At 42.5% G+C, this 23,662-nt stretch overlaps 1 protein-coding gene across 2 annotated transcripts in view; it reads left to right on the top strand.

The window, feature by feature from the left end:
• Nucleotides 1-23,662, top strand: part of dhx9 (DEAH (Asp-Glu-Ala-His) box helicase 9) — a 221,995-nt gene that overhangs the window by 122,592 nt on the left and 75,741 nt on the right. For both annotated transcript variants that reach the window (XM_084320875.1, XM_084320876.1), the window contains 4 exons: nucleotides 342-498; nucleotides 3,604-3,704; nucleotides 19,037-19,250; nucleotides 21,148-21,242. In XM_084320875.1, the coding sequence (XP_084177001.1) occupies nucleotides 342-498; nucleotides 3,604-3,704; nucleotides 19,037-19,250; nucleotides 21,148-21,242 (567 nt within the window). The remainder of the gene's footprint in view (nucleotides 1-341; nucleotides 499-3,603; nucleotides 3,705-19,036; nucleotides 19,251-21,147; nucleotides 21,243-23,662) is intronic.

Below are 23,662 nucleotides of genomic sequence, written 5' to 3' on the forward strand. Positions count from 1 at the left end.
AGGACGGAGCGGAGCACCCATTCCTAATGAGAAGACACCCTTACTCAGACAGTGAGGGAGGGGATGGGCCGAGACACACACACACTCTGATTCAAGATTCAAGAGGTTTATTTGTCACATACATACCAGGGCATACAGTGAAATGCGGGTGGCCATGCCCGCTTTGATTGTGCAATAATACTAAATAATAAAATAGACATAAAATAGACATGTTAAAGTCTATTTTGACTGTATGAATGAGGGAAACCTCAGTTGCCTTTGAGTTTAAATAAAGGTTTTAAATTAAATAAAGTGTGTAGGTCTACTGTTATATTTGATACGTGTACTGTTATGTTTGACAGACTGACTTCTTGCTGGTGGTCCTGAGGGACGTGATACAGGCCTACCCCCAGGTGCGCGTCATCCTCATGTCGGCTACCATCGACACCACCATGTTCAGGGAGTACTTTTTCAACTCCCCCCTCATCGAGGTCCATGGACGCACCTTTTCAGTTCAAGGTACACCGACTGTTTCTAGGGTACTCAGTTAAACCCTCTGAGGTCGCAGCTATTTTGTGATTGTGACTGGCACAGACTCTGGGTCCTAGAGGGATCTTCAAAAAAAGATGTCTTACATGATATGAAAGTACAGGTTCATACCTTCAAAATAAGCCATCACTTGTACAAATCAGGTGGATACATTTCAATCTATGTCATAAGAATCATGCTGATAACACACTAATTATTCCAGAGTTACAGGGCCTCAAAGAAACCAGAGCCATTTCTCTTGCTATGCATAATGACTACTTTACCCAGAAAGCAATGTAACCCCCCCCCCCCCACTTAACACCTTCCAGTCTGAGACCACCCTGCATTTGTTAGTCTAATGTTTGGGACCCCCACTTCTATCCCCAGGCCATCAGGATGCTCAATGACTATGCAACACTAACCCAACCATATATGAAATCATAGCAATGATTGGAGACAAAATAAGTGATGAGATAGTCAAACAGGTGAAACGAGCTAAATACTTTTCCATCATAATAGACTACTCTTTGAAAGTTGCACATTTGTAATAATAAAAAAAAAAGTTTATTTAGTATATTTTCTGTTTGCATGTATTTGTAACAATGGAAATGAACACTGGTTGGGGGCCCCACCTAAGAATTATTGCCTAAGGCCCCAATAGACTCTAGCTGCACACACAGAAAGGGAGAATGGCAATTTACAAGGCTTTGCTCCCCTTTGCGTAATTCACTCACAGCTCGGGCTATCATTGTGGTAGAGACATGATCATGTTGAATTAAATCGATGATTTGCATTTGGTTTACAACCTATATAGATATTAGTTCTAACTTGACAGACATGTGTGTGTTAAGACTCTCCAGAAACAGACAGAGACAGGCAGGCCCTGTGAGAGATAGAGCCAAGGTCAGTATCGAGAGCAGGCCGCTGGGAGGAGAAGAGATAGAGAAAGGGCGTTAGAGTGGGTCAGAGGTGACTAGAGACGTTGCGCCTTTGCCATGGCGTTGTGTCACTTAGTAACGAGAGAAATGCGTGGCTACGGGGATGGCCGCCGTTGCTAGGGGAAAGACGTTATAGCTGTGAGTTTCTTCTGGTTTAAAGTAGACTAACAGCAAGTCAGGAGCTGAGCTCCCCGACCCTCAGAGCCAGAGGGTTGGGAGGGGGGAGGGGAGGCCACGAGACTAGGCCGCAACCATCACCACGCTGATATGAGGAAAGACATTCAAAGACAATTCAAACCGTTTCCATCTTGGTATGAGTATGTTTATGGAATAAACATGATCCAAGGAAAGAGACAACGTTTTTGAGTTAATTCTTTGTACGGGTGCATTAACGGGGTGGAACAATGTTACAGCCAGTACGGGGAAGGTCAACTTCCAAGTAAGGTAACCATCACAGATAAACAACACAATGCAGAAACTTCACGGAACCACAGGTGATGAGTTGATTACTGGCTGATAACCCTGATTATCCAACAATGTCATGATCAGTTTTATGCACATGACATGAGTCTCCCGAACAATTTAAAACCAAGCCTGAGAGCTTCCTACACTGAGATATGGTCACTTTTCCGCCTGATGCGCACTGTCTTTATGCTACGGAGATATACACGTTTCTAAAGATATTAACACATTGACCGCCAATAACGTTGTACGACGGGTTTGCTGGTCATGCGAATTCTGCAAAGCCACGGCGTACAACGTTATTGAGATCATATTTCATTTTTTCGCCATGGTATTCATAATTCCGCCACCCAGCCTCTGCTGAGACAGTGGGACTCTGCACAACCGTGCAACGCTTCAATACCGCCGCCTGGTGGATGATCGGGCGAGTTACAACCGGAAATGGATCTGGTGATCTCGGTGCATCTGGGAAATCCTTCCGGCAGTCACATATTGTTGCAGGACTCTAGACACACATCCGTGTATATGGATCGCTGCCATAACTCAATAATCTATATGATTTGGGCGTTTATTGCGCCATACAAACCGGAAATGGATCTAGTCGATCGACGTCAAATAAGTGGGATCTTTTTCCTCCAGTCTCATCGGCGAACGGTAAGAGGACAGTAACGTTACTTTCAGCTTGATTGTTTATTCTTTTCAATGCAAACCGCTCTGATCATTATATCACCCATACTACATAAAGCATTTACTGACTATCACAGAATTATAAACGACCCCCCCCCCCCCCTTTCATCCGGGCATGATGAGTCATAACGTTTAGGATCGTATTCAGTTGGATTTTTTAATATAGCGCGTATCGTGAATAAACTGCAATCGATAATCTATATTATGCGTTTAGGCCTATAACTAGCGTTCTAGGAATTACTGCAGAAAACGATAAAAACATACTTATATTCTAGACGGTATTTTCGTATGAATCTATGAATGAAAAAGTATAACATTCCTACATCCTGAACGATGGATAATCGATGTTGAATGGGCCATAGTAATGTCAATTTACCAATACAATTTAAAAGGTTATAGCCCTGCAAAAAAGGTGAACATCTCCATAGGCTTAGACTGGTGGCAGTGATCATACATTGATGGATAGAAGCGTGGCAGTCAATGTGTTAAGCTTTCTCTGTATTTCACACAGCCTACTGGGTCCATTGTCTCTAAATGGATTTGGTAGCTGTCATTTCTGTCTTCGACGCAACTGTAGTTCTTTAGACGGCAAGGGAAATTATACAGCCGGACAAGTTAACAATAATTAACACATTTACAAGTCGTATTAAATATTGCAAATAAGGAAACGGAAAGAGAACATTTCAAAGCACTAGAAATTGCGAATATCAAATTTTTGACCTATTTCTGAATCGCGCAAAGTTTTCGGCATTTCTGAAAATCCTCTCCATGTCGTCATTGTAAACCCGCCTACGGGTTTTGCGACCTCAGAGTTTTAAAGGGTCACTTTGCAGATTTTCAACCTTAATCCTATCATTTGTTGTGAGGAGGGCATGTGATAATTGGACATACAACGTACCAATGTGTTCTGTCTCTCGACAGCTCTGCCTTATCCCTTTCAATGGTGTCTGTTGTTTTTCTTTATTCATCTTGGTAATAACTGAAGTGACATCATTGCCCCCCCTCCCAGAGTATTTCCTGGAAGACTGCATCCAAATGACCAAGTTTGTTCCTCCCCCGATGGACCGCAAGAAGAAGGAAAAAGAGGATGACGGAGGTGGTGATGATGATGTAAGAATAGACTTCTTAACTTATTTGAAGGATAATGCCGGTATAGAAAATGTCTTATGGTCATCTAGGGCTGGGCCATTTCAATTATTATTGTGCCTCAAATCAATGAGTAATAATTTTTAATAATCGTGATTTCAATATCAATCAAAATAATCATGATTATGATTTTGCCATAATCAAGCAGCCCTGTTGTCAACATAGCCTAAGAAGACCAAAACCAAATACACATTTCTTCTACTTACAAGTGTCATCCATCCAGCCAACACCAGATTATAGCTCTTATCCATAGTCGTAGAATTCCATTTCTGTCCAAAAACCGCAAAAAACTAATTTCTTTGTTCAGGATAACTCATCATTGCGATGACCTGCAAGGATTGTAACGGTTAGGCCTCAATCCTTTCCTTATGCTTTTATTTCTTAACCTCTTAACTCTTTGACGGCCACAAGCTTTCCCCATCTGCACTGTCTATAGCACTGTCTTTTCTTGCCAATTTTCACGATATTTCACAATCTTTGTGGAGCTATTTTATATTCTATATTATAGCTATGGAGACAATAGTATGGCTCATTTGACAGACACTATTTCTAGTCCAACATGTAAAAAATGGTTTGTTTTTACACACTGTAGTTTGTAGTTTATTACACGCTAAACATCGCCCATTTCCAAAATAATCCAGTCTTTTTCCATAGATCACTAGATAAGACTCGTTATATCCAATAAGCCCAAATCGTTCTGGTTGATCCCCTGAAACCCCAAATACTCCCAAATCAAAGGTATATACCAGGGGTGTGATTTCTCCGTTTTTAACCAGATTTCAGTTTTTTCGGACCTAAAATCATGATAAAAAGATATTAATAAAAATAAAAGTTGTAAAAAGAAAAGTTTTAATTTAATTTTTTAAAATATGTTTTGATAATTTTTCCACCTGGTCTAAGCGAAACGCGAAAGCAACATTTATCAGACCTGCTATTCTTGCATAACAGATTTTCATTGGCTATCGATAATGTTAGCAGTTTTGTTGAGTGGCGTGAGATGCTGTAAAGACATCAACACACTAGGAAACACACTAACACTGGATTGCTTTTGTAAAACTGACCAACCAGGGAAGGTTACTTGCAAGCAGTGCAGCAGTCTGCCATTCAACACTACTCAAGGGAGAGCAAGCATTGTCCGGTTAATGTGAAGCTCTGTAGAAACATCAAACTCTCAAGCATGAGGTACAGAAGGCAACCTAGACATAACCGAGAAGCTGAGATGGATAAATGTCACCACCTTCATTCTCAAAATCGACCTGAGAGCAAAAGAGTCCATTAGTCCAACTGCAGCCCTTCGCAGTAGGCAAGACTTCCAGAGGAGGCGGTCTGGTTGCAAAGAAGAAAAGATAAGGTCCTAACGTTAGTGTTTGAGCCAGGATGACTTGGGAGGGTTCAAGATGACCCCCTTTAAAATTTTTAGGGGGACACTGAGATATTTGATTAATTTTCTTTGTCCTTCCTCTCCCACCTTCCTCTTCCCTGTGAACAGTTCAACATATACAAATAAAATGTGTTCATTCATTCAAATAGGGTGTTTATATAAAAAAAATATATAGTTTCGAAAACGTTCTGTTTTTTTCTCGCAATCACATCCCTGATATACCATGTACACATGTGCCTTCACACAACCATAAAGGGGGGGGGGGGGGTAGTCTTTACAACACAAGACAAAATGAGAGCAACATGGCATACGGCACAATAATAATTGTATCTTGATTATCTTGTTTTCATGATCGTGGGACACTAAAATAAATCGCCCCAAGCCCTAGCTGGAATGTTTAATGAAGACTTGTTCTTTCCCCCCTGTGTCCATAGACTTTTAGTCTAATGAAGACTTGTTCTTTCCCCCCTGTGTCCATAGACCTTTAGTCTAATGAAGACTTGTTCTTTCCCCCCTGTGTCCATAGACCTTTAGTCTAATGAAGACTTGTTCTTTCCCCCCTGTGTCCATAGACCTTTAGTCTAATGAAGACTTGTTCTTTCCCCCCTTTGTCCTTAGACCTTTAGTCTAATAAAGACTTGTTCTTTCCCCCCTGTGTCCTTAGACCTTTAGTTTAATGAAGACTTGTTCTTTCCCCCCTGTGTCCATAGACCTTTAGTCTAATGAAGACTTGTTCTTTCCCCCCTGTGTCCTTAGACCTTTAGTTTAATGAAGACTTGTTCTTTCCCCCCTGTGTCCATAGACCTTTAGTCTAATGAAGACTTGTTCTTTCCCCCCTGTGTCCATAGACCTTTAGTCTAATGAAGACTTGTTCTTTCCCCCCTGTGTCCATAGACCTTTAGTCTAATGAAGACTTGTTCTTTCCCCCCTTTGTCCTTAGACCTTTAGTCTAATAAAGACTTGTTCTTTCCCCCCTGTGTCCTTAGACCTTTAGTTTAATGAAGACTTGTTCTTTCCCCCCTGTGTCCATAGACCTTTAGTCTAATGAAGACTTGTTCTTTCCCCCCTGTGTCCTTAGACCTTTAGTTTAATGAAGACTTGTTCTTTCCCCCCTGTGTCCATAGACCTTTAGTCTAATGAAGACTTGTTCTTTCCCCCCTGTGTCCTTAGACCTTTAGTCTAATGAAGACTTGTTCTTTCCCCCCTGTGTCCATAGACCTTTAGTCTAATGAAGACTTGTTCTTTCCCCCCTTTGTCCTTAGACCTTTAGTCTAATAAAGACTTGTTCTTTCCCCCCTGTGTCCTTAGACCTTTAGTTTAATGAAGACTTGTTCTTTCCCCCCTGTGTCCATAGACCTTTAGTCTAATGAAGACTTGTTCTTTCCCCCCTGTGTCCTTAGACCTTTAGTTTAATGAAGACTTGTTCTTTCCCCCCTGTGTCCATAGACCTTTATAGTACAGCGGATAGCAAAACAATTGTGCACTTTTTCATAAAAGCATGAAACTTCTACCATAGTAAGTTTATACCATGAGGTTTATTTTCAGATGTGGAGGGAAGTCAGATTTGACCTCTGAGGCACGGGAGAGGTCAAATCCAAGATGGCCGCCCAAAATATAAAAAAATTCATAACACTTAAGGTATCATTTCCTACCAACTTCACGGTGCCCATTCTGTTGGTGATACATTTGAGACCAATAGCATTCAAGAAAATGCATTTAGATCAATGTGGACGTCAAATTATAGATAGATAGAAACTTTATTGCCATTTCAACACGGTTGATTGGGATTTGTCTTGGTGCCCCATACAGTACAGACATTATTAAAAACATACAATATAAAAACACAATCCCCACAATCCCCACAATAAAAGTTTTACACAAACAATTAAAAAGAAAAAATGCTACAGTACCTAAAATAAATTGCTCAGTGTTCCAGTTTAAAGTGCATATTGCCTTAACACTTTGACTGCCATGAAACGTCTTTTCACGTCATTGCTGGCCATGCTCAAGTTGCCGGGGGACGCTGTACAGCGTCCTTATATCAATATTTCAAAAATCTGCGATCGGATTCATATGTCCCCTCCGCTGGCCTGAGATCCACCAGCAGGACCCACTGAGCTCTCTGGCGGTTCAGGAGCGCCATCTGGTGGCCGATCGGCGCAATCGCCAAACAGGATGTTGAATAGAGGTTGTCCTAGACGACCGTAGTACTTCCGGCGCTCGCTATAGGTCCCGCGACTCTGGCTCGTCACACTACACAGTGATCGATTGCCAATAACTCGATAAACAACATGATTTGGACGTATATACCATTATACAAGCTGGAGATGGACCGGGTAAATTTACATCCCATAATGATAAGATTTCAACTCGATGATGATCGCCCAACGGCGCGCGGAGACTGGGGTGAGTTTCAGCGTGTAACGTTACCGTCTTCGATACTAACTGCTATTATCAACATTTGACCCACATTAGATGATTGGTATAACGCTGCCCACGGAATTATAAACGCCCCCTAGCCCATCCGGTCAACATCAGATGACGTGTAGTAACTTCTAGAAGTACGTCTAGTTGGAATTTTTTATATCGCGCTGATTGCCATAAAACTGTATTGCATCATCAATATAATGCATTTGGGGCTATAGATCACGTTCTGGAGAAATCTGCAGAAAGAGATGAAAACATACTTATACATTAGACCATACATTACTATGAATATGTGAATGAAAACGTTTAACGTTGCTACACAATGAACAATACATATAGGACTTTGAATGGGCCCTAATAATGGCAATGTAGCAATAGAATTTAAAAAGTTATAGCCATGCAAAGAAGGGGTACTTCTCCATAGACAAATAGAGCCGGCAACCTATGGTATATCATTAATTTAACCCAAGGCAACCAAAGTGTTAAAGTGCATGTCGGCTGGTGCTAGCCCTTGTTGTGCAAAGTGCCTGTACATTTGTACTTGAGTTCAGGTGACGGACAGCCTCGGGATATGTACTATTTTTAAAACGGGATGTCCTGCACCTGAGACTTTGGAGTCTTCTGCCAGAGGGAAGGGGGTTAAAGAGGTCGTAAGCAGGCTGAGAAGGGTCCCTGATCACCTTTTCCCCTTTCCGCCTGATTTGTGTGGCATAAATGGAGGCCACAGAGGGGAGCTCACAGACAAAGGGAGGTAAACAGTGCAAAAAGGTAGTTTATTTCCAAAATAATAACAGTAATAATGATGTTAATAATGATTATAACAACAATAATGGCGATAATAATAATAATTATCATAAGTTATTTAAACTAATTTATTATTTAACTTTTTTATGTTTTTATTTTTTAACTGATTTATACATCATTGGTCATAAGGTCGCTTTACAAAACAAAAACCATCAAGGGACTGAGAAGCAGAGAACAAAATATCTAAAATCTTAACAGTCCCCAGAACAGAAACAGAGATCTGTACACTTAAGTGCAGCTTTGACACAGGAGCACCGTCCAGTGCACCCTTTCTGGCAGTTGCAGCGGACCAGCTCATGGCAAGACTTAGCTGCTTCAGGGAGAGTGGTCCCGAGTGGCTGCCACCCAGTTGTTTATTTTGTCCAGCCCCAGGCAGATGGCTCTGGCATCTCTGGATCCAGGACCAGTGACTGGTTCCAAATGTTGGCCTGATAGCAAGTCCGCTTGATGTGCTGTATGAGGGCTGCCTGGCTGCGTGTTACTGTTCCGCAACTGTAAGTTACTTCCGGGGTAGGCCTGATTGGCCCCGACAGGCACGTGACGCGGCAAACTCAGGACGCGCAACGAGGCTGCTGAGAGCTGTCGCGTGGAAATAGGCTGTCTATTGCCATTCTCAACACAAACTCTAACCTTAACCAGCTCCTTAACAGCGCCTAAACTTAACCGTTCTAACCTTAACCAACTCCGAAACAATGCCTAACCTTAACCTTAACCTTAACCTTAACCATGCCTAACCTTAACCATAGAAAGAATATTGCCATTCTCTAAGACAAACTCTAACCTTAACCAGCTCCTTAACAGCGCCTAAACGTAACCGTTCTAACCTTAACCAACTCCGAAACAATGCCTAACCTTAACCTTAACCTTAACCATGCCTAACCTTAACCGGCGAAAGAATACACGTTAAAAAAAAAATCATGTTAAAAAAAAAAAATTGATGGGATTCGAACTCGTCAACAACGGACCGCAGGATCGCAGGACCGCTGCTCTGCCAGGTGAGCTGAAGCGCCGAATGAAAATCATGGCGGATTAGGACGGTTACATAATTCTGCAAGCTCTGCCGCTCCGCGGAGCGTGCCGCGCGGCAGAGAAAGTTGCGCGTCACGTGCCTGTCGGGGCCAATCAGGCCTACCCCGGAAGTAACTTACAGTTGCGGAACAGTTATAGGCGGCCTGGTTTGGAGGGCTGTTCTCTAATGTCCTGGACTTCTGGGAGAAGAGCTGTTTCCTGGCGTCATTCACATCCATGCTCTCACTGGTTCAGTCATACATAAGCACCACAAATCTTTCTAGAAGTACCCTTGAATCTTCACTGACCTCACTTGGCACGCACAGGAGTTCCTGGAAAGCATCAGTGACCTCTGGGAAAGACTTCCAAGTCTCCCAGGCACTCTTCTTTCCTCGGCCAGCAAATGCAGACACGGTGTCGCACCCTTCTGCACAGCATCTGCCACATGCAGAAGAAGCCGAGTGTCAGCCTCCTCCTGCGTACATGGGGCAAGGCAGGCCACACATGAGTCAGTAGGAAAGCAGAGGACTCCAGTTCCATCTGTTGTGTACAGTTCCTTGCCCTGTGCTAGAGGCAGATATACGGCTTCTTGTGTCAGGAAGGAAAACAACTCTGTTTTGTTTTCATCACACCGAAGGAAGTCTTTCCAGTTCTTGGGCATCACAGTGAGGGGAGCCACTCTTTTCCTTGTGCCTTTTCCCCTCTTCTGTCTTGTGGAGGATTTCAGGCTGGCAGACAGGTATACATTCCAGACAAGGTCAACACAGGCGCTTACCTCTAGTTGAGCAGAGATGTATGGTGCAAACACTGTTTCACCATACTCCTGGAATGTTCTTGATTTCTTTGGATTCAGCATTTGAACTACAGCTCCACCATCTAGAACAGGGGTCTCAAACTCAATTTACCTGGGGGCCGCTGGAGGTAGAGTCTGGGTGAGGCTGGGCCGCATCAAATATTTCACAAAAAAAGGGTTTCAAGTATTCCAAAAAAAAGTACAACTGATTCAATCTTCTCAATATTTAGCAATAACATTTCAGAACATGAACAGTTCTTCAGAACATGAACAGTTCTTCAGAACATGAACGGTTCTTCAGAACATAGGCTTCTCAGTGGTGTCAGTGGACTCATCCACATGCAGCTATTTATTTTATTTTATCACAAAGCTGTTTAATCAAATCACCAGCCAGTATTTCAGTTATTCTGGTTGTTGTGCGATCTGAGGGGGATTTGCTTTTGTTTGCCTTCAAACATGGTCTCCACCACTTCAGTCATACATTATTATATTATGTATGCATCAGAGAGAGAATGGCTTCTTGTGTTTAGCAAACACCCATGCCACCCATGGTTGCTTTTTCTCGTTGTGACATAGATTTAACAATAATTCTGCTTGCAGCTTGATATGATGATTTCATTCCATTTATTTGTGTGGTTCTTAGCACTGAATTTTGAGGGAAGGTTGCATCAAAATAACTGTTTTGTCGTGGCGTTTCATATTGCCACTCTTCACAAGAGCTACCGTTTCTTGGCATATTAGTCACATTGGTTTGGTGCTGGACTCAGGATGAACGCATATATTTCAGTCCATTCACCTTTGAATTGCAGTTGACTTTTCTTTTACTGGCCATCTTTGAAGATCCCATATTTTTGGCGGCTACGTGGCGTAGTGGGCAAGGCGCTCGCCACGAATGACGGAGACGCTGGGCTTGCCTGTTTGAGCCCAGCGCTCCACATTGCTTTCAGTTTAGCTGGTCGTTCATACTAATACACATTGGCCGTATTAGGGGGTGGGAAACTGATGGGTGGGGATCGGGCGTTGTGGACAGCGACTCCTACAGGTCGGTTGGTGCGCTTGCGCAGTAGAATCAGGAAGTGTCGGGGGCAGCGTGAGCCTCCCACGCGTTATTCCTCGCCACTGAGAGATCGAGCTGCGCAGGTGAAAAGATGCGACTGCTGTTACCTCAAGTACCGGAGGGGACTTGTGCTATGTATGACTTAGTCCACATTGCAGCCGGCTTGTGGGAGGCAAGAAACAGCGTTCGTGACAGGGGAGGGTTGAATTGGATGATACGAAATTGGGATGGGAGAAAATATAGAAAAATGGGAGAAAAAGTGGATAAAAAAAAAAAAAATCCCATATTTTTCTCCTGCCTGACTGCTGGCGAAACTAGCTACATTTATCTCAGAGATAAAACTGGGAGCAAGGCTACTGTAGATGCGCTGTCAACTCTCTGCTCTGACTGAAAGAGACGACACGCATTCCGTGAAGACCCGCCCTACTCCCCTACTCTGCCTCTGATTCGCAGACTGTGGGTGGGGGGGGGAGAAACTCTGACGGGACGCTGAATGTGATTGGACCAGACCCGTACACAGACAGACAGACAGTGGCAGTGCAGCCGGACATGCAGAGCACTGCTTGCAGAGGAGATTTAGCGAGGATGCATTTGCCTTCCACTTTACTTGGTATCACTCCGGAATCACGTTTTAACCAAGTCACTAATGTAACGTTGCTGTCATGAGCCTGCGCTATGGTAGCCTACAAGTGATAAAATAAATAAAACTTCCAACTTGCGCAACGACTCTGCAACAAGTTGCACACGGGCCGCATTAACACTAAACTTTGATGTCAAGTAGGGGGCCGCAAAATATCATCCCGCGGGCCGCGAGTTTGAGACCTCTGATCTAGAATCACTGCATCAGACTCAGGGACACTCTTGTTTTCCAGCAGATTTGACTTCAGGCAGCGAAGTAGATCTGCTTTAACCCCAAACCGAAGTTTTCCTCCAGTTGATAGAGCTGGGGGTGCTGCCTGGTTTTCATGGGAAAATAAATGGTTGATGTCTCCATCTCGTGTTTGGCACGAGATGTACAGCCTTGAAAAAAGTCCACAGTCAATTTTCAGTGCTGCAAGTTGTGCCTTCTCTTTTGACTCTACTTTGGCAGGTGGCCTGCTGAACAGTGGCAACTTGTTCTTTGGAAGTGTTTGTGTGAGAGGTGTTGTAACTTTTCCAGCCTTTGTGTCACAAACTCGGTGTACTGCTCCTCACCAAGGGTCTTGATCCTTCTCACTTTGGTATCCATGATGTCTCTTGTGTCAATGACTAGAAGATCTTGGCTGTGTTCTAGAAATGGATTCCCCATCTCTTCCAGCACAGTCACAAGTGCCTTAACCTCCTTCAGGAATGCTGCTTGCACTGCAGGTTGCCAGTCATGGTGATGGTGTCTAGAGTCACTAGGTCCACGCTGTTGTTTTGTTGCTTGTTCTTCAAACTCTTTAGTGATCCTAGCGATTTCTGGCCCTGCTATCATCCAGCGTCTGAGTGCTCCGGGATTGCCATTTAGTCCAATAGCCCCACCAGAACCTTTGACCATGGCATTGTTTTGTTCATGGCACTGGTCAAGTGCCATGGCAGAAAACGTGTTGCTGGTTTTGTGCACCACAATATTTCCAGACCTGAATTCTGCTAGGACATCTGGGTGTCTTTCCGCAAGCATCATCATGTCACGGATGTGTACGGGTAACGGGAAGCCATCTGCTGTAGTGTGATCAAGGGCGAACATCCAGGGCATGATTTGTGTCAGGGATTCCACATACAGATGGAAGTTGACTTCACGAATGGACCTGATTTACTGGAGGACGAGAAGCTGCAATGACAGGGTCTTATGCCAGTAGTCAAAGTGAACACTGGCTTTTGCTCGCTCTATGCACCACTCCTCAAATGATACTGTCGGGTGGCATGGCATGTGTATCATCAGATATGCACTCTTCCTTGTATGCTTGTTCCAGGAGTGTAAAGAGGCTTGCAGCCGTGACCTGGTGTGCATGGCGGGTCTTGGTGACATGTTTGGCATGTATGAAAGAATTGGCTGTTCCAGAACTTGTGACGTCAGCTTGGACCAGGGCATTGGTCCAGCCACTGTCTTCTAGCCAGTCTCCCAGCAACTTCAACATGGCCATTTCGATGTGTAGACCACCGAACATGATGACAATGTGATCTTCTCCATGAGTGTCTGGCCAGGTCCACTGTACTTGTTTGGCGAAAGCATACAGTGGTTGGTCAGCAGCAAGGACAGGAATCTGACCAGGGTTCACATGTTGAACTGCTCTTTTGACGATTTCCATCGAGTGCCGAATCATTGCTACTGAATGTGCATTGTCAGGAAAGAGAGGCAATAGTGCATTGATTGCTGCAGGAGGGATGGTGGCTTGGTGAGCATCAGCGTGATAGGCAGACCATGATGATATGCCATCAATGGTAGACATTTCAACAGCTGTCTTGACTTTTCTGAGCCATGCATACTCATCCTCTGTGGTGGCTGTAGTAACCAGGAAGGTGGAAGGTCTCACAGGACCTTGTACAGGTGGCACACTGAATTCCTTTGTCCGGATGGTGGCTGGTGGCACAATTGTGTAGGTTGATGGCAGAGGTGTTACTGACTTGGAAGAAGAGCCATCTTGACTAATCACTAGTACCCCACGATCAGTTCCGCTTTGTGTGTGGGACAGATGCTGCATAAGTGAGATTCCGGTGCCGTGGAAGGAATCTTTGGCTGTTGCAGAACTTGGATTATGGTCCATGTTGTCCACAGCTCCTGTTGTGAACAGTCCATGACGCAACTTTGGTGGGCACACAACATCTTCCATCCTAAATCGCTGGCATACACCATTGGCAATGTCTGATGTGATTTGCAGCAGCCTGTCATAGGAAACACACAATCCCAGATTGAAAAGTGTCAACTAGCCCTCTACTTCTTGTAACTGCATGGATCTTGAGGGACAAATATAGAGGGAGTGGAGTTTCTCGGGTGTGCCTTGTACATGCTGAGCTTGGTGAATTCTTGTTCCATGCCTGCTTCTTACTGTTGAAGACCATCAATTGGGAGATTGTTAGGGCAGGTTTTGTGGTGGCCTGATGCTCAATGTTTGTACCATCAAGTACCATGTTGACGAGAGCCAAGAGAGATGGCGGCACAGCACTCTGCTGGCAGTTTTCTTGGAATGACCCATCAAAAGAGAGATGAATTAAAGATCTCTTTGCGCAATACTTGTGCTGCTCGCATGGCATCACTGTCAGTTTGACAGGCTTTCATCAGAGCTGGTCCAATGTCCGTCTCTCAACTTAGTAGTGTGTCTCTTCCTTGTGCATGTGCCCTCAGATGGGGAAGCTCAGAAAGCAGTCGTTCTTTCAGTCTGGTAGTGTGAATACGTTCCTTCACAGTCGGACCAAGTTGTTCTAGCCTGGTCTTGTATAACTGAGCGATGTCTGTGTATTTGAAGACAGGGGCACTGTTCTCATCACTGCTCATGTCTTCCAGGTATGCCACTAACTGTGCAAAGGCTATGCCATGTAGGCCAGACTCATTTCCATCATTGCGTTTAGATGTAGCCTGTTTAGATGTAGCTCTGTTATACAATGACGACAGACAGAGAGTATGGTACTTGGCCTCTAGGGCAATCATGTCACCCTCTGCAAGCTTGGCCAACAGAGCAGTGTCCTCGAGCTCAAGAGAACACTTCCTCATATTTCTGTCAATGTTGTAGGTTGAGGCATTGTGTAAACCTGAAGAGCCTTCTGCAGGCTCATTGCAAAAGAAGCAAGTAGGTTCTGTGGACTGTGAATGGCTGTGGGCAGACCGTGTGTGTACAGATGAGGTACTGTCCTGTTGTGCTGTAGTTAATTTCCCCCGACTTTGCTCATCATATGCTTTTTTGTTGAATTTAAGCCTACATTTCTTGTGCCACTCAGCATTGTGTCTCTTCAAAGTGAACTCTATGCCATCTCCATCATCTAGTACAGACCTGGGCATTGTACGGCCCAAATTTTCATTTTGGAAATAAATTCTATTTGAATAAATGATATTTTTGAAAGCTAACCTCACCTTTTAATTGCCAAATAATAGCATACACTCTTACCAGGGGTCAAAACAATGCCATTTACTGCTTTTTATATAGAAATAAAATGTATATTATGCATAATTGAGTTTGGAATTTTGGCCCGGCCCCCCAACATATTTTCAGTTGCTCATTCGACCCCCTGGGAAAAATAATTGCCCACCCCTGATCTAGTAGCTCCAGGTTGAGGTCCATTGGTGTGTGCTGAAGGGTACGGAACCGGAGAAGGTCTTCTGTCAGGGACACATAGCCACTACCAACAGACTGTTTTGTTTTGTTTCGGAGTGGGCACTGTAAAGGTTCATTTGTAACTACTTGACGGAGGACACGAAGGTCCCAGTTAGTGCTGGGAGGAGGCTTGGTTTGCTTGGATGAAGGGGTCTGGGTAGCGTCTATTTTTTTTACCAACGGATTTCCAGTTCCGTGTTCGCGTTCTGCGTTCTGATTGGCCACTGACGTTTCTGGTGCGATCTGATTGGCCACTGACGTTTCTGGTCATGTGACATCTGCGCCCAATCGCGTGACGCCTGTGTCTTTGCCCATTTCCGCCTTGAACGGCATGCAAACTACCTAACGCCTAGTTTAACACTGGTTAAGCTTAGGCGACTCTTTCGAAGTTGGTTAAGGTTAGAGTTTGGAATCAGGGCTGGTGTTCTATCGCCCTGCTCTAAGACCAACTCTAACCTTAACCAACTTCGAAAGAGTGCCTAAGCTTAACCGGTGAAAGAAACAGGCGTCACACAATTGGCCGCACATGTCACACGACCAGAAACATCAGTGGCCAATCAGATCGCAGAACGCGCACGCGGAACTGGAAATCCGTTGGTAAAAGTATTGACGCGTCTGGGTAGGGTCCATCAAGCTGTGACGCTTTGACATGATTGTGATCAGAATCACCAGCAAGTCGACATGGAAATCTGAAAGGATAACAATTGAACATTGTTTAGCATTGTTCAAGTATTTTTAATAGTACAAATGTGTCTTGTCCGACTCCTAAACGAATCCTATGAATTATGCTTGTTAGACCGTTTAGAAGTTTGACAAATTAGCTAAAATGCTAGCTAGCTGGCTATCTAGCTAACCCATAACGTGCTAGCTAACGTTAGTTGACGTTGCTGCAACTTGTCAGAGATAGTTTTGGCTAGCTAACACACATCAAAAAGTTCACAATAACTTGTAGTTAATCACCAGGTATATATTTTTTTAATGTAGTCCTAGGTTGAATCATTTGTATAGGAAAACGTATACAGACAACTGAAAGGAAAATCTTTCTTACCTGCTGTTGAATGACAGTTGTGACAGTAGGTGCTGTGCGTGTGAACATATGGGAGAATGACAGGTGGGTTATATCATGGCATGTAATTCACTTCAGATAGCCAAGGTAGACTACTGTATATAAGTAGGCTACATAACTAAAGTCTCACCAACTAAATAACGTTGTTGGGCTTGGGAATTTCAAACTGAGTGAAAATGAAGTGAAAATCTTGAAATTCTGGTTCCTCCAGGGGGTCTGTGAAAATGGTCTAGGGGGTCACAGTGATAATTATGTGCTGGGAAGGAATACAATTAGTCACGCATCCCAGGAAATAATAACTAATAGCTGAATAATACAAAGACTACAAATAAATTAATCAAATCATGTTTTAGGGTACATAAAAAACATTTATATTTTGATGTGTTTTTGCCTTGACTTTAACATAAATCTATTTTCTTGAATGCTATTGGTCTCAAAAGTATCACCAACAGAATGGGCACCCTAAAGTTGGTGGGAAATGACACCTTAAGTGTTTTTCTACTGTGTTCGGTTCCAAAGTTATGAATTTTTTTAATATTTTGGGCGGCCATCTTGGATTTGACCTCTCCCGGGCCTCAGAGGTCAAATCTGACTTCCCTCCACATCTGAAAATAAACCTCATGATATAAACTTACTATGGTAGAAGTTTCATGCTTTTATGAAAAAGTGCACAATTCCTTTGATTCAACCTGCTGTACTATTAGTCTAACAGGGCTGTACAGTTCGAGATATGTCGCACGTGCTACAGTAACATCGGTGTGTGCGATGAATGGATTTACTTTAGTAGCACTGGTGCGATAGGATTCGGTTCATATTGATACTAGGGATGTCCGATATTATCGGCCGATATTGGCATTAAAATGTGATATCGGAAAATATCGGTTTCTGTTTTCAATTTTTTTTTAAAAATACATTTAAAATTTTTAAAATTAAATTTCTATAACCTTTATTTACCCAGGCAAGCAAGTAAGAACAAATTCTGATTTTATTTATTATCAAAAGTATGCATAATGTTGTGTTAATTCCACAACAAGAGATATGTAATGTTAATTACCTGAAATTATTCCGTTTTTTGGGGGGGTAAACCCTGCATATATCGGTATCTGTTGATATCGGTATCGGAAATTAAGAGTTGGACAATATCGGTATATCGGTATCAGTAAAAAAGCCAATATCGAGCATCCCTAGTCTCTTATTTTTTAAATCCTGTGGCAACTCTAATTTCTGCCTAAGCGCAGCTCCAGCAATAATATCTATGGCTCCGGCAGCTAGCAAAGTTCGGTTCATATACTCTTATTTTGAAAATCCTGTGGTGTCGTATCTGCTCGGCTCCACAGCACACAACAGTACTCGTCTCAGTAGTAACAGTAGCGTCTGGAACACGCACATTGCAACATAGCAAGGCTAGTGTGCCTATTTCGCCACCCAAAACAAATCCCTGCTGTTTTATTCCGCAACGGGTTAAATGCATCTAACATGCTTTGCAATCCTCGCCATTCCTTGATGACCACGTTGTGTATTAATGTTACGTTAGCATAAGCTAACAACCAGCTAACCCTGTTCACTGTTCAGAGCCATAGAGAGAACAGCAGAGTGGGGACTGGGAAGGAGGGGGCGTGGCAGACATTCTCCCTTCTGTATGTGTGTGTGTGTGCATTTGAAAAGATCAGATGAAGTCAGACGAGTATATTATATTGATAGTAAATGTACTGAGGGTGGACCGATAATGTTGATATTTAAACATAAAAAATACAATACATATAATAAATGTATTCATGATCATCATGCAACATAAAACGTTTTGGGAGAGGAAGGGGTTTTAGGTTGCGTGTTGTGAGTTCCAAATGTTTTTACTTAAAGCTCAATATATTAAAACGTGGCACTTTATAGTGAACAGGAGGTCTATTTGTAATTAAAAACAATAAATTGTTTTTCATTTAAATGTCTGGAAGAGCTAAATAAAAAAAATTCTAATTATATTTCGGTTACCTTTTTTGAGTTGATCTAAATGTTATTGATTGTGTTAAATGGGCTTATGATATCGTCTCATATCGATTGCAGGCACCTGCATCGTATCGTATCGTGGCAGATATCTGCAAATATCGTATCGTTGTCCAAAGAATCGATATCGTATCGTGATGAAACTGGTGATTCCTACCCCTAGTAGAGTCCATACACCCAACACCAAATCCCATAATTCCTTACACGTAACGTGTCTGGCTGTGTGACGTCAACTTGTCAGCATGAAAATGACAGCCAAACATGGCACTGCAACTAAATAACTGTTGTGACTGTTACAAATATAACACGTTTTATACTTGTGCTACAAGATTTTGGCCTGTGCTACAAAACTATCAACCTCTGTAGCACCAGTGCTATGTGCAAAAAAAGTTAACGTACAGCCCTGAGTCTAATGAAGATTGTTCTTTCCCCCCTGTGTCTTTAGACCTTTAGTCTAATGAAGACTTGTTCTTTCCCCCCTGTGTCCTTAGACCAACTGCAATATGATCTGTGGCCCCGACTACACCCCGGAGACCAAGCGCTCCATGGCTCAGATCAACGAGAAGGAGACTCCCTTCGAGCTGGTGGAGGCGCTCCTGAAGTACATCGAGACGCTGCAGGTGGCCGGGGCCGTGCTGATCTTCCTCCCCGGGTGGAACCTCATCTACTCCATGCAGAGGCACCTGGAGACCAACCCCCACTTCGGTAGGAACTAGCCTTTGTTCTCAAACCCACCCATCGCCCTCAGTTTAAAATCCACCACGACCAAAGGCTAGCCAACGTTACTGTTATTAAAGGAAAACTCCAACATTTTGGGAAATTAGCTTATTTAACATCTTCCCTGGAGTTAGACAAGAAGATACATACCTTTTTTGTCTCTGTGCATGCATTAGGCTTAGGGAACAGTCGCTCCGTTAGCATAGCTTAGCTTCATCACTGGAAGTGAGTATGGGCCGGAGCCTGGCGTTCCCACACAGTGTATAGTTTGATTGATTGATTGAAAAGTTTATTAACAGATTGCAGAATACACTCCAAATACAACTCCAAAACGTTCATGTAAACATGTTGTGACCTGTGTATTCACCACGTGGAGAAATAAAAAATAATTGAATTAGACAATTACGTTTTATAAGCAAATATAGTTGCCCAACCACTACTGTATGAGCGCAGCCAGTGATTTCAACGTGACGGCGTGTTTGTTTACATTCTCATTCATTCAAAAGATCCGAACCGATTGAAGTTTATGGATACCATGACTTGAAATCCTCTTACCTTGACGAATAAAAGCCTCCCCAATTTAGAAAACAGTAATCCAATGGCTGGTATTGATAATATTACTACTAACGCTCGGAGCTAACCAGCAACCGGACACTCAAGCAGAATACGAGAGCAATGACTTCCTTTCTGGGGGGTTTCAAAATAAAAGAGCGACGTCTATAGCAGCGGAAAACGTTTATTTTGTACATTATCTAACGTTAACACGAACCTAAACTAACGTTACAACTAACCTAAAGTTAGTTTAGGTTCGTGTTAACGTTAGATAATGTACAAAATAAACGTTTCACTGCACACGGGTTACTCTGATTGGCCCGTCAGTCACATCTAGCTGCTCTGATTGGCCAATCAGTCACAAAACATTCCTAAAAATACCTAAAATATATATATGAAGAATATCGTCCGATATATTGATATTGGAATATTTGACCAGCATCTGCCCCAAAAATCCAGTATCTGTATAGTAAATACTAGGGATGGGAATCGACAGGGACCCTCCGATTCCATGCCATCATGTGATACTTTGGTGCCGATTAGATTTTTATCAAATGTGATTTGCAGGATGGAGAGGTCTGCTATGATCTTTTTTGCCCCTTTTTAAATCTGTTGATTGTATATGGATAAATTTGAGGGAAGGGCAGAGCCGGTAATCTTAAGAGGCCTTGTAGAGTCTACAATGGGCTGTATTTTTCTCTGTGAGTCAGTGTTTCCATACCAGACCATGATAGAGGAAGTGATGATGTGTCGAAACAGACTTACCGTAGAGTTGTTTGTTGACCTATCTGAGGAGATACTAATAGTATTTTGTTGATGATGTGGTCTGTATAATGTGATGACTAGGGTTGGGTACCGTTCACATTTTGAACCAGTACCAGTTCCTGTAATTCGGTATTGGTACCCAGCGGTACCTTTTTTCTGTAATAGTTTTTTTTATTTCAGTTGTAAAAAATAAATAAAAATGTATCCTAATTTCTCAATTTCAACATTGTTATTTATTTAGAACACTTTGTTATTTATTCTTGTTACACACCACACAAAATGTATCGCATGATCATGTATTATGTTTTTAAATGTTTAAATATCAACATTATCTCGCCATCCAAAGACCCAAGAGACGGACAGTAATATATATATTTGTGGAAAAGGCTCCCTCTTGTCTAGTAATATTACACTCTTATACTAAATATGTAAAGGTACCAAAATGTTGTACCGATTGATCTAGCGTGAATCAGTACTCTGTAGTACCGATGTAATTCGGTCGGTACCCTTAAAAGTACAGAGTTCAGTACCCAACCCTAGTGATGACTGTGTTTGCTGCTGCCTCCAGGGAGCAACCGCTACAGGGTCCTGCCACTTCACTCCCAGATCCCCAGAGAGGAGCAGCGCAGAGTGTTTGAGCCTGTTCCTGACGGCATCCGAAAGGTAACCTGCTAGTTACTACTACCACTGTTCCTGATGTCGATAATGATCTACTGTAAGTACAGTTACTTTTTTATAATGTAAATTGCTCCGGCATTTTTCATCAGATTGCAACATGTTTTTTTGCTAGACGTTCACAGAAAGGTAGAGAAACGGGCGGCTACGTGGTGCAGTGGGCAAGGCGCTCACCACGAATACTGGAGACGCTGGGTTCGCCTGTTCGAGCCCAGGGCTCCACATTGCTTTCAGTTTAGCTGGTTGTCCGTACTAATACACATTGGCAGTATTAGGGGGTGGGAAACTGATGGGTGGGGATCGGGCGTTGTGGACAGCGACTCCTACAGGTCAGTTGGTGCGCCTGCGCAGTAGAATCAGGAAGTGATGGGGGCGGCGCCCCTCCAAAGCGCAGACCCCTGACGCTGAAAGATCGCGCCGCGCAGGTGAAAAGATGCGACTGCTGTTACCTCGAGTATCGGAGGGGACTCGTGCTATGTATGACTTAGTCCACATTGCAGCCGGCTTGTGGGAGGCAAGAAACAGCGTTCGAGACAGGGGAGGGTTGAATTGGATGATACGAAATTGGAATGGGAGAAAAATAGAAAATGGGAGAAAAAGTGGATAAAAAAAAAATAAAGGTAGAGAAACTAACTACATTCTATGTTATGGCAATAACGCTCCGGGTTTGTTCCACCCGTGAGATATGATCCCGAAAATGAAGATAGAAAAAAAGCTTCATGCTAGAAGTCTGATGATTGACAGGGGCTGACGTGAGCTAGGAAGTATCGTTTTATCAAATTCAAAAGCCCATCGTAAGCCCTGGGTCTCTTCTCTCAAAAGACTACACTCAAGTTGGGTTGCACTAAGTCCTCCTGTCAATAAGCGCCTTTTTTTGACTCTATGCCTATAAACTCATATTTCACTAATAACACTTAAAATCATTGGTAAAGAAACGTAGTGCTGTAAATATACACTTTGACTGCTGTTTTGACAGGGTTAGGGTATTTACTCTTGGCTACATTTGAAAAGAAACGCAACATTAATTAATACATTCTGTATATTGATGGATTTATGGCGTGATATCAATCGTACCGGACCGCTCAGGCTTAAGAGGTTAATCAAAATATAATTTTGGGGGAAAAGTAATACTTTTATTCCACACCTTTCTAAAAGCTCTATGGATGTATTATAAAAAAAAAGATTACGCTATACATACACTTTATCTATAGATTCAAGATTTCAAGATTCAAGAGATTTATTCATCATACATACACAAGACATGTAGTGAAATGAAGGTGGCCATGCCCGCCTTGATTGTGCAAAAATACAAATTATAAAATAGAATAATAGAATAGATAATAAAATAGACATGATCAAAAGTAATAAGAATACAATACAATGCTAAACTTAAGAAATAAGGTAATGAATACTATATACAATAATATACATTTATGTTTTTTGTAGTGTGTTTGTGTGTGAGAGAGTGCAGGTGAGGATGTGTGTGTGTTTGTGTGCTTGTCTGTGGAGAGATCAGTGTTCAGTGTTCTGATGGCCTGGGGGAAGAAGCTGAGTCGGAGCACCTTTTCACTTCCACTTAAAAACGTTTTTCAGTGGATCCCCTCCACCCAAAAAGGTGCTATATATAACATTCAGCCACTAGATGTCGGACTAGAGCATGAGCATGTTTATCCAATCGGGTGCATTCCATGTGTGGAATTGGGAAGTAGGGAAGGCATACATACCTGCAACATGTAAACAACAACATTCATTTTGGACCCACAAATAATCTTTTGCGATAAATTCACGAATAAATAATTTTTCGGAGGGGAAAGCAATACTTTAATTTCACACCTTCCTAAAAGCTCTGTGGATGTATTATTAATTTTTTTAAAGACACTTGTCACCAATAGGTTGAACCTATCATATCAATTATGTGGTAAACTGATTTTTTTTTAGCTTCAGCAAAAGAAAAATGTCATGATGGCAGCAGCCCTAGTGGTTTTACCATGTTCAGTCTTGAGTCAGTGGCTCATTTGCATATGTTGTTTTTTCTGTTGTCAAAATGTTTTTGTCATATCTTATTAAAATAAGTCTGGAATTTCATAAGCTGTGTGTCTTAGTGATAAATTCAGCAGTAAATGCAGTTGGCGGTAGCAAAACAGTAGCCTTATTCCAGTATACAACATGTGTAAAGGTGATTATTCCAGTGTACAACATGTGTAAAGGTGATTATTCCAGTGTACAACATGTGGAAAGATGATTATTTCAGTGTACAACCAGTGTAAAGGTGATTATTCCAGAGTAAAGATGATTATTCCAGTGTACAACCAGTGTAAAGGTGATTATTCCAGAGTACAACATGTGTAAAGATGATTATTCCAGTGTACAACATGTGGAAAGGTGATTATTCCATTCTACAACTTATA

Source organism: Notolepis coatsorum (genome assembly GCF_963971535.1).
Source record: "Notolepis coatsorum genome assembly, chromosome: 8".
In the NCBI taxonomy this organism is placed as follows: domain Eukaryota; kingdom Metazoa; phylum Chordata; class Actinopteri; order Aulopiformes; family Paralepididae; genus Notolepis; species Notolepis coatsorum.